Here is a 12,869-nt window from a genome sequence, read left to right on the forward strand (position 1 = left end):
TTTTTAATTTTACGAATTTAATTATGTAATTTTTAATCTTTAGGATTTTAATTATGTAATTTTTAATTTTTATGATTTTAATTATGTCTTTTTTTTTATTTTATTTGTAATTTGTATTATTATTTCGGTTATTTAATAAATTTTAATATTATGGAAATGTTTTTGTTTAATTGAATTTTAAATTGAATTGTGCTCGTCCTTGCGGAAGAGCACAGCTGTGGGTGTTGTGCTCTTGCCGAAGAGCAGACATAAAAAGTGGGGCCGGACCCACAACCGTACTCGCTGGCAAGAGCACGATTGTGGGTGCTCTTAACTTGTACAGTTACTTATAACAAGTGTTAGTTTCCACAATCTTGCATAAACTTTTTAAGTAGTCAACACCTTAACTGATAATTTGAAAAATCAGGGAGAGTTAAAATGTTTCTCTTTTAATTAATTGATCTGTAATGAGTTCGACTCATGTAAATTTAGAGCATTAGTTGGATCCCCCAAATTTTTATTACTACTACTTTTTATTAAAAATTAAACTAGACACCAAACCTCAGCCATCCATTTTTCTAATCTAATGGATAAAATAAATCAAGCAAATTATATAATTCATTTTTAGATCGTTCTACTTTATTTTATACAAACTTCATTATTTGATCGTTTTACTTCAGTGCAGAAGAGTGAACTAAAACGATCTTAAAATGAATGTGTTGTCTAATAATGAACTACTATATTTTAGTTTGACGGTTCAACATTAAGAATAAGTTCTACCTTTATCGTAACCCTGTTTTATTCTCGTATTTGTGATTAGAGAGATAGAGAGCTAACAATTTGAGATACAGAGAGAGAGTCGGACAAAAATGCTGAGAGAAAGGGAAGAGAGGTGACGTTTTCCTTTTCGAGCTCTTTGTATCGTTAAACTCAAAATTTTGGATCTACCACCGAAGAGGGTAGAGAAAAATTGCAATCAATTTTCTTCAAATATATTCATGAACAATATAGGAATACATTTCAAGAATTTAACGTAAGTCATTAATGTCAAACATTTCGAGCTAAGAAAAATTTAATACACGCATTAAATTGGTCATTTAAAGTAAAGTTAGCCACTCACATTCAAATCCATCCATTAATTAGTTATAAATCTCATTCAACACTTCATAAAATTGGTTAAACGCCATTCACCATTCTTCTTTTGCTCATTTGCAAATCGGATTTGACTCCTATAAAAGTATCAATCTAATCCGACGGTATATATCATTACAGAGATATATAAACACCTGTCTTTCTAGGACGTCTTTTTAATTAAATAAACAAACGCGTTTAGAGAAAAAGAATTCCCAATAAAACTATTATTATACGTAATAAAATGGATGGCACGCCCCTTCCCCTATGAAACTAAATTTTGTATGCAAATCCTGCTCCATAAATCTATATGTCACGTTTATAAAAAAAAAATAAAAATAAAAAGTAAAAACTATATGTTAGGTTAGTATTCCCTCCTTCCTACAAGAATATACATTTTCTAATTTTGAAAAGTTTTTTTTATCTCTAATAAGGTGAGACTAATTCTTCACTAATTCTTCACTAACAATAATTTAATTAATGTTTCTCTCTATCTCTCACTTACTTTATCAATTTTTCTCTCTACCTCTTATTTACTTTATCAATTTTTTGGGTACAGGACTAGTATTTTGTTAATGTAATTCACATGTACTTAAACGAGTCGGGAAGCTTGACTTGACCCTAAACTCTTCCCAAAATCTACAAATCTCTATGGCCCCACCTCCACCACTTCAACACATGCTCATATATGCCACATACCCACATAGAAGATCTACATTTTATAAATAATTTTAATTGCCTCCTATTACTAAAATAATTTCATTGATTAAGAGAAATAAAGATATAAAAAATATAAGTATAGAAATAAATGAAATTATGGACAAAATAATAATAAAATGATAAAATGTTAACCTTTTAATTTTAGTACTCCTTAAATTCTGGTGGATTGAGAAAATATTGGAGTACATTTTATATTCTCTTCCGTTTATTCATTACAAATTTTAGGAAGTGTTGTTAAGCATGTTAAATTATAAAAATAAAGTAGTATTCCATAAAACAGAATAAAATAGAAATGATGACATTTCCATTATTTAAATATAATATTTATAATTTAGAAATATATTTCTTTAAGTTCCAAAAAAATCTTACATTTTAAATGGGACGAGTCTAAATTTAAATAAGTCTACTTATAACAAGTTTAAAGTCTTTGGTTTATGATCCTTGATTTTTTCTCATGTATCCGTAATTTTTGATAACACAATATAATTTTGAAGTTAAACATTCAACATCTTGGTTTTTCTCTTGTATCCCTCGAAAATTATTAAAATAAGTATAATTTTTTAAGTTACTTATTTTAAAGCTTAACAATTTCTCAAATTCTTTTCTCCCATGGTATTTTAACTCTGTGATAGATGTCAGTTTTTCACATTATATAATGTAAAGCGGTATTTTAACTCTGTGTCAAATGCAGTTTTTGTAGTATTAAGAGCCTCCACAACAAAGAGCACGCGTTAGTCCGTCCGTCAGTGTCAGCGGCGCGGTACCACTGTCCACTGCTGCGCTCTTGCCGCTGGCACAGCGCTGCTCGATGCATCGAGCACGTCCGTGCCAGCGTGTGATTGACCAACGGCATATCTGTTGAAAAATTATTATTTTTAATTTTTTTTAAAAATCGAAAATAATACCAAAAAATAAAAAAAATATTTTTCCAATCCCAAAAAAATGGCCATTTTTCTGTATTTTTTTATTTTTTCCCCCCAAAATCATCTATAAATACACACATTCGTCATCCATTTTTCACATCAAATCATCTCTCATTCATCTTTCATTCATATTTTTCATACAACTTATCTACACCTTCATCTCTCACTCAAAACCTCAAATGGATTTCACTCATCTCATTGCGGAAGCGGAGCGCGAAGAACAAGAATACTACGAACAACATCGTGCCGTTTATGAAGCATATGTCGCAGCGAAACCCCCGCCCCTCCTCCTCAACCAACTAGATCAACTCGCCGCTACATCCATCGTGACCGGGAGGGAGCCCACGAAAGGCTCGTTGTCGACTATTTTGCCGACCCGCTGCGGTTTTCGGAAGATTACTTTAGGTGCCGTTTTCGCATGTCAAAGCGCTTGTTTATGCGTATTGTCAACACATTGTCCGCCCGTGTTGAATTCTTCTAAACAGATCTAGATGCAGCCTGTCAGCAAAGTCTCTCGGCGTTGCAGAAGTGTACGTGTGCCATCCGACAACTCGCTACTGGGCAAACGGCCGACCTCTTCGACAAGTATTTGCATGTCGGTAAGTCCATTGGAATCCTTTATCTTAAAAATTTTTGCGAGGGCGTTCGTGCAGCTTTCGGTGATGAATTCCTTCGGGCACCCACCACCGATGATTGCCAACGGTTGCTTCATCTTCACGAATCAGTACATGGCTTTCCCGGTATGCTTGGCAGCATTGACTGCATGCATTGGATGTGGAAGAATTGTCCGACTGTTTGGAGGGGGCAACACTTAAGCGGCCACAAAGGCGGCGGGCCAACATTTATCCTTGAAGCGGTCGCCGACTACCGCCTATGGATTTGGCATGCATATTTCGGTGTTGCCGGATCCAACAACGACTTGAACGTGCTCTATTCTTCACCCCTCTTCAATGATGTGTTGAATGGTGTAGCACCGGCGATCGACTTTACCGTCAACGGAAATGTATACTACATGGGTTACTATCTCGCCGATGGTATCTACCCAAGGTGGTCGACTTTCGTGAAGACGCTCAGCAACCCGCAAGACACGAGACGGGTTCTTTTTGCGCAGCGTCAAGAGTCCGCGCGGAAAGACGTCGAAAGAGCCTTTGGGGTCCTTCAAGCCCGATTCAACATTGTGAAGGCCCCGTCTCGGCTCTGGTACGTGAAAAATATCACCGACATCATGTACACGTGTATTATCTTACACAACATGACTATAGCCGATGAAGGACCGATGGCGGCTAGCTTTTACGACGAGGATGAAGTCTCCCCCACACAGAGGTGTGCATACGACGGTGGGTGAGAGCATCGAAACAAGGCACACAAAGCGCGATACCCGAACCCACGTTGAGCTACAAGAAGACCTAATCAAACACATGTGGGTGAAATTCGGCTACGAGTAGTGGGTTTTTTAATTTTATGAATTTAATTATGCAATTTTTATTTTTTAGGAGTTTAATTATGTAATTTTTAATTTTTAAGATTTTAATTATGTAATTTTTAAGATTTTAATTTTGTAATTTTTAATTTTTACTGTATTTTGTAATATTATTCAGGGTATGTTTAATGTATTTTAATTTTGTGGAAATGTTTTTATTTAAATTGAATAATGGATGGTGGGACCCTTGTGCTCGTCCTTGCGGAAGAGCCTGACTGTGGGTGTTGTGATTTTGCCTAAGAGTAGGCAAAAAAAGTGGGGCCGGGCCCACACAAGAGCACGGTTGTGGATGCACTAACGTAAATCGTAAAGAAGTTTGTTAAATGATACCCCTTCAATCTTGTGCTCCCTCGCCGTTAAGAAAGAGGTTCACCTATTATTTAATTAATTTATGCTGATGTTTGTTAATTAAAGTAATAACTTACTTGGATTTATTCTTTTGGGATAATGGATTTTTGTGTCGTGTTCTTTTGCTTGGTTTACATCGGAAGACTATCGAATTCATGTATTGTGACGACAAAATGATTTTATTCTTTTATAATCTTTTATATTCAGTCATGAAAATAATTCAATAAATATCAGTATAATATTAAGTCTAGAAAAAAATGGTATTCAAGTCATTTTACAGTAAAATGATTTTACAAAATTTGACTTCTTTGGATACTTGTAGAACAATTTAATCTTTGCTATGTAATAGCTCTTGTATTTACCACACACAAACCACACCTCATTATAGAGCGCAATTACTAGTTCTAGTATATATCATTGACTAAATAGATTAAAATAATATTTACAGTTATTGGTTGATTAATCTTACCTTCAACGACTGTGATCTATATATCCCATCGTATTTATTTTAATAAATAGAAATATAACTAGAAATATACGCAGTAATTATAAGTATAGAAAAATAGCGCGATACCACAAGTAAAGTTGAATTATTTAATTTCCAAAAACATTTAGTCTCCTCTACCTAGTTGTAAAAAGAGACGTATATATACAAGATTCCATTATATATTCCACAGCCACATCTCTCAGCTACCTCTCTCCAACTACTACAACAACATTTCTCCGTACAGTCAATCCTTCGTCTTCCATTCCATCTACCCCATCCATCTCCTGCAGATCCGATCATTGTATGGCATTGAGATCTCTATCCGCAGAGGTGTCGGACTTGTGCATAGGGAAGCCGGAGCTCAAGTGGATCGCCGCCACCGCCTCCATCGCAGAAGCATTGGCGGCGCTCAAAGCGTCCGGTGAGATATACATTAGCGTTTGGATATGTAGTCAGAACGCCGCCGGAGGTTCCTGCGTCTGCGTCGGAAAATTCAGCGCCGCAGATGTGATCCTCTTCCTCTGCCGGGAGGAGAATCTGGCGGATCCTTTCAAAGCTCTTCAGACTCCTGTTTGTGACATTTTGCCGAAAGGAATCCCCATCGTCAGGTGCGTCACACCTAATTCCAGGTTCGTTTCACTGATTTTTTTTGAGCAAGTTTGCGATTGGATTGCATGATTGAATTGTTGTATGATTTGCGATTGAATTGCATGATTGAATCATTGTATGTGGAGAGGGGGTGATTATGGATTTCTGTTACTGTTTAATTGGGGGAATTGTTTGGCTCAATTCTGCATCTGTGTGTGATTAAGATTTTTCCAATTTTAACGGCTTCAATAATTATACTTTTCCGGGGGAATCAATTGCGACAGCTACCGCTTGTTAATTCTCTCTCTCTAATATTATCCCAGCCCCCTGTTTAATTTCTGATTCATCAAAAAAGAGGAAAGGAGAACGTTAGGGTGGATGACTCCTAAATCCTCTCTGTTTTTAATTTGAAGTAAATCTAAATTTGATCAATATTTATTTATAGATGAATAAATTATATTTTAGAATTAATAAACGAAATTGGCGAGTCCGAGTCCTAATTGTGATAGCTCCGCAGTGACTCATGTTGAGATTGTGCAAGCTATTAGTGAACCATATTTGGCATTTGCAGTTACTTGGAGTGTTTCAATCACTAAATCCACTCTGTTTTGCATCAGTCTCAACTTTGCTGCATTTTCTTATATGCAGCCTGCTGGAAGCCATGGATTACATGCTAGATGGCACCCAAAATCTGGTGGTTCCGATTCAAAACCAGCGCTTCAACTATGCAAGAAAGAGGTTGGACAACCGGCAACAGCTCTCTTCCAGCTGCCACGAACAACACGAATGCTGTTGGCTAACGCAAGAAGATGTGCTACGCTTCATTCTCAACTCCGTAGGCTCCTTCTCTCCAGTCACCACTTACAACCTTGAGTCGCTAAACATCATCGATCGCGACATCATGACCATCACTCACAACAAGCCTGCATCCTCAGCATTGGGCTATTTCCACCGTGCTATCACTGAGCAGAAATCCGTTGCAGTCGTTGATGAAGAGAACAGGTTGATGGGTGAGATCTCCCCCCAAACTCTAGCCTACTGTGACGAAACTGCTGCTTCCGCAATCATGGTCCTCTCAGCCATTGATCTCATGGCTTATGTCGACTGTGGCAGCCCACCACCGGAGGACCTGGTGCAGCTGGTGAAGACTAGGCTGGAGGAGAGAAATTTAGGTGGCATGGTGGATATGATGGATGAGTCGATCCACCCCTCATTGCTGTATTGCTCCTCCTCCTCGAGCTTATCCTCAGACGACGACTTCGTATCTGGCATGAGTAAAGGGTCGAGTAGAGGTTCAAGTCGACACTATGCAGCCGGTAGGTGTGAGCCGCTCGTCTGCAGCCCAAGGAGTTCCTTGCTGGCTGTGATGATGCAGGCGCTGGCGTATCGTGTTAGTTGTGTCTGGGTTGTTGAAGAAGATCATACCTTGGTCGGGACCGTCACGTTAGCCGGAATTTTGAGTGTTTTTCTCAGTGTTGCTGATGGAATGCATAGTAAACCGTAGACGGATGAATCTATTTAATCTAGCAATCATAGGACTTTCAAATTTTCAGCCTGTCCTAATTTACATTTTATGTAGATGGGATTCAATATCATTGTAGTTCAAGTGTAACCTATTTCAATTCTTGCTAGCCTTCTTAATTTAAACAAAATATGTACTGTTTCGTTATATTTTCAATTTTCGGTATTTCCACATTTATATCGACTTATGAACGAAAATGATAATCTATTTGAACCAATGATTTGGATATTTAATAAGGAGTAGTATTTATAATGTAAACATGATAAAAAAAACAAATATCAGTTTGATATTTTGCATAGTATAGTACCAAAAAAAAAAAGATTCCTGGGAAACAGAAACAGACACGGCCTATGAGAAGACTATACAACAATTGAACAAATATTGAGAAATCACAGTATTCACCTAAATGTGAATCAACAAATATGGAGAAATGACAGTATTCACCTAAAAGTGAACCAACAAATATTGAGAAATCACAATATTCACCGAAATGTGAATAATAATGGGTTACCAGAAAACTCGAAAGAGGGTCCTCTTAGGGGGTAATATGATTCAAAAATATAGAAAAATTTGAATTACATAATGTGGTCCACTAAAATTTATTTTGTTGGCATTTGTTATTCTTTGATGAAAGCAACGTATAACAGAAGGAGGAGCACAGAGTTTGCACAAAAATGATATTAACGGACCATATTCATTGCCCTCATATTTCAATGTCCATACCTTCATGTTCAAGGATACTTAAATACGAATAGCCCAACGACGACAGGGCTTGTCGTAGTCGGGGATGTGCAGAGTAATTTTAAAGGAACAAGTAAAAACTGTGTAAGTTTTTCCTAGTTGATGAAGTGGGTTTTAGGTTGCTCTATAGAATAGCAACATGAAGACACTTCAAATCAAGAGGGACATAAGGCAAGTGTGTATAGTACCTACCAATATGGGCATAAACATTGGTTTTGGACATAATCTCAACATTTTAATCGAAGCTAAAATTAATTAAATAGACTGTATACAGTGTCCTATTAAAAGTGTAACTACAAAGTTAACTGAAGTAAAAAGTATGAGTATCTCTTTAAGTAAGTTATACTTCAAAAATTATTACTAGCATTTTTAAAATAGAATTGAGAATTAAGCAATCATTTTATGAATTCTATCTTCTGTTTGTATATCTTCTAAGATGTCATATGAAATCGAACAAAAACAATTAGGTTGGAGATATCATCATATTATTAAAATATATAAAAAAAATCATCATATTATTAAAATAAAACGAAAGGAAAGAACTGGGCTTGAGAATAGAATTTCCTCTCCCCCAAAAGTAGTGTAGCTAGTATTTGAATTGGGCCTGGGTCCTCTTAACCTCTTAACTTTAATCCCAACATATTCGCACTTTGGTAAACAATGATAAACCCAACACACTTCACAATCTACATTAATATTCTTAAGGTTTCTCTTTTACGATTTTTTTTTCGTTTAGCAAACAAAATTGGGAATTTCAACATGTCTTATTTATGAAATAAATGTTTTTTAAAAGAATGGCCCATTATGAAAGTTTTCTATTTTATGCTTATGCATAGTATACACCTATCTCTCATTTTATATTTTTTTACTATAAATTAATACTGTACTTAAAAAATGATCATGCTAGAGATGATAATGTGTTATACATTTACTCATCACGTCAGGCGTCCTTGCTGATAATACTATATTTATTTTCTAGAATTAAATACTATATTTATTTTCTAGAATTAAATACTACTGTATGAAATAAATATGGCGGCGAACACAGCTGTGCAACTGCTGCTATAAAGTAAAAACCATAAAAATTAAAGAGAAGATAAGATGTAGGCAACAAAAGTTGCTTGCATCTATAAATTTGAATATGCACCTAAGTTGCATTAAAATGTGTTTGAAATTTGAAATGGCTTCGTTTTCCACTTTACGATCTTATAAAATTTTAATGTTATAATACGTATTATAACAAATTATTATAAAAATACATTACTCTAGCACATGCCGTTATTAGTTTTCTTTAAAAAGCCCCTTCTAAATATGTTTGGATTTTGTTCTGGTATTAATCTAAATATGTATCACTTGTGTTTTTTTGATGCAAATAGTAAGGTTATAAAACAAATTAAATTATTTTATAAAAAGTTGAATACTACTATTTTTAGATAAATTAAATATCTTACTAAACTACAGTTTTAATGTAGGAGGGGTCAACGTCGGTCTTCTTACCTAATGGCTCATTTATTTTAGTCATTTTCTTAGGTCCCACGCCCACCCACCAAACATATTACCTCTGCCCACAAATTGAATATCAATTAAAAATATTAGTATAATTATCCCTTTCATCCTTTTAAACTTGAAATTTTAATTAGTTATTACTTGTGTTTCAGTTACAGTAAGGAATTCGGGAATAAGAATGTTTATTTGATTAATTCCAATTTTAAAGTTTAATCAAATGCTAAACATATCCATAAGCGCTACGCATATCCCTATCCGTTTGGTTTAACAATTTAACTTATTAGTAATAATATCGTGGACTTGTCTATTGGCACAAGTGTATTAACAGGTGTAAAAATTACTTTATTAATTCAATTGATTACTATCATTTGTTCCCTTGGAATTTGGATATGATTTATTTCTATGACACTTTCTTTTTCTGACATTTCATTTGGAACAAACTACAATCATTCAATTTTCTTTTTCTGACATTTCATTTGGAACAAACTACAATCATTCAATTTATGATTTCACCACTAGTACTATCATGTCCATTATTATTGGCTATTGACTAAATGTAATTGTTCGAATATCTTATGTCAACAATACAACTTATCATTTTGCAAATTGATATCAACAATATTCGAATTGGTTTTTTAAACTTAAAAACATAAGTGGTTGGAGTGGATTGGGTGGTACTTTTAATAATATTGTAAGAATCCATCTACAAGTTGCTTATATCATACAATGATTATGTTAAGATGACGACCCTTTTTAAAGTGACAATGTACCACCAATCTCGTGTTGCCACGTGACACACTATACAATAATATTAGAGGCATATCCAACAATATTCATTTAGTATGCGTTTATAGATTGCATGATAGTAATAGGTGGATTGCTGTGTAGATTGTTGAGTATTGTTGTATAGGCATAGAATAATTCAGTTGCAGTATATATATAGACAGATTGCTTTTTTATACCGTTATTTTGCTGTATAGCTAATACAACAATACTCAACACTCCACACATCAATCCACGTAGTACTATCATGCAATCTGTAGAAATTCATCTAAAATGTTTACTATGATATTGCTGGATACACCCCTAATATTGCTGGATAACGTGCCACGTGGCTGCACGAGATTGATGATACATTGGCACTCTAAATATGATGATACCCTAATGCTCCTCTATCATGCAATTATACAATATGCATTGTCCTCTTGTTTTCTAAGTACTCTTCTGTTGACTTCTAAGTTCTAATCTATATTTTTGTTCGGTTAGTGTATGCCAATACATTGTCAACTTGGCACATATTTTAAATCCTAATTGGATAAGTTATAGTATATGCTTATAAAAGGGAATGATTGGTGAATAAAAATTTAATCATTGAATGATTATGAATTGGAATCTTATTAATTTTATCTACGTAGAATTGTTTGTATCCTTAGACAGGGAAAAAAAGATTTAGTACATACATAGTGACAAAGGGTAATAGACAGCTAATTGCAGTTTTGCGTATTGACCAAACATATCACTTTAATATTTTGGTGGATATTTTTGTAAATATATTTATCACCAGAGCCGGAGCCAGGATTTTATTGGAGAAGGGGCAAAAATATAATACATAGGAAAATTTTATGTTTTTGAGAAGTGACATTTAGTGTAGTTAAAGTACATAATTAAAAATTTATGTATAAATATATAAGAGAATGAGTGGATGAAGAGGGGCAATTGCCCCATATCCTCATAAGGTGGCTACGCCCCTGTTTATCACTAATGGAGCATAAGAGCATCTATTACGCTGTCTCCATACCGTCCCTTAAACTACTATTTGAGGGCCCCACTGTACTTTTTTACTCCACCCCTTAACTAAGGGACGTAACCTGCAACGCTCCGTCCCTTAAATTACTATTCATTCAATATCATTTTTTATTTTTATTTCCAACCCAATTCAATTTAAAAACACACTTCATTAAAATTAAAACAACATTACAACTTAAAATTTAAAAAAATAGAAAAAAGACATAATTAAAATCCTAAAAAAATAAAAATGACATAATTTAATCTTCTCCGCCAAAGTTTTCCCAAATGTGCTCAATTAGATCCTCTTGGAGTTGGGCGTGAGCGCTAGAGTCGCGTGTCCTTGCCCGAATAGCCAAACGTTCTTGTATAGACGGATGCGCTCCACTTCGCGGCAGACTACTTGCGGTTGAGCTTTCGGGGGATTCGGGGTCGAACCAATTTCCCGCCTCGGGTCCTTCATCTCGGACAATCATGTTGTGCAAGATTATGCACGTATACATGATGTCGACCATGCTCTCCATGAACCACGAACGAGCCGGGGCTTTGATGATGTTGAAGTGCGCTTGGAGAACCCCGAACGCCCTCTCCACATCCTTGCGAGCAGCCTCCTGCTTCTGCGCAAAAAGAGCCTGCTTTGGGTTCGCATGCCTGCTGCACGTCTTCACGAAGGTCGGCCACTTCGGGTATATGCCGTCGGCGAGATAGTACCCCATTTTATACAGCCGGTTGTTGGCGACGAAGTTGATGGCCGGCGCTTTACCATCCAAAACTTCGGTAAAGAGGTCGGACTGGTGGAGCACGTTTACGTCGTTGTTCGAGCCAGGGACCCCGAAGTACGCGTGCCAGATCCAAAGCCGGTAGTCGGCAACGGCCTCGAGTACAACAGTTGGGTGGGTGCCTTTGTGGCCGCTCGTGTAGGACCCCCTCCAAGCCACCGGACAATTCTTCCATTGCCAGTGCATGCAATCGACACTGTCAAGCATCCCGGGGAATCCGTGCACTTGTTCGTGCAGGTTGAGGAGGAACTGACAGTCGGTCGTGCTTGGCCTCCGGATAAATTCGTCGGTGAAGGCTGCCCGAACGCCTTTGCAGAATTTGAGCAAGCACTTGCGCTCAGTGGTGTCTCCGATGTGGAGGTATTCGTCGAACATGTCGGCCGTTTGTCCAGTCGCAAGCGGACGGATTGCTACAGTACATTTCTGCAGCGTCGTGTGGCTAGGACGGCCGACCGCGTCGAACCCTTCTCGGAAGAACTCTTCCCGGGCCGCCAAAATATTCGCGATGTGGAGAAATAGCGGTTTACTCATGCGGAAACGGAGACGGAAGTAGGTATCTCCCCAAATTGGGTTATCGCAGAAGTAGTCGCGTACTAACCTTGCGGTGGCTTCCTCCCGGTTACGATGGATGTACGTGCGGGAGCGTCGTGGGGGTGGCGCGGCTTCCTCCGCCCCCCGTCGTCGATATTCTTCAAGTGATTGTTCCATTATTTGACGCATTTGCTCAAAAGGATCAATTAGTTTGGGTTGATTTGAGATGGAGAGGGAGCACCTCTATTTATAAGCAACTAGATAGCCCTAATTCTAGTCAAACTAGGAAACATATATCACAAGGAAAAAATACTTGAAGGAAACAAATCCTAAACATGGTAGGAGATAA

General features: G+C 36.6%; 1 protein-coding gene across 2 annotated transcripts; it reads left to right on the top strand.

Annotated features, from left to right (window-relative positions):
* The first annotated feature begins 5,261 nt into the window (after positions 1-5,261).
* LOC121742616 (CBS domain-containing protein CBSX5-like) lies at positions 5,262-7,327 on the top strand. Of its 2 annotated transcripts, none has more exons than XM_042135812.1 (2): positions 5,262-5,697; positions 6,305-7,327. In XM_042135812.1, exons 1-2 carry the CDS (start codon positions 5,372-5,374, stop codon positions 7,158-7,160), a joined length of 1,182 nt encoding a protein of 393 aa, XP_041991746.1. In that variant the 5' UTR covers positions 5,262-5,371; the 3' UTR covers positions 7,161-7,327. The 2 variants fall into 2 exon arrangements, with proteins under 2 accessions (XP_041991746.1, XP_041991747.1); XM_042135813.1 differs by having other exon boundaries at positions 5,262-5,676.
* Positions 7,328-12,869: the final 5,542 nt, after the last annotated feature.

This window comes from Salvia splendens, chromosome 7 (assembly GCF_004379255.2).
Source record: "Salvia splendens isolate huo1 chromosome 7, SspV2, whole genome shotgun sequence".
Lineage (NCBI taxonomy): Eukaryota > Viridiplantae > Streptophyta > Magnoliopsida > Lamiales > Lamiaceae > Salvia > Salvia splendens.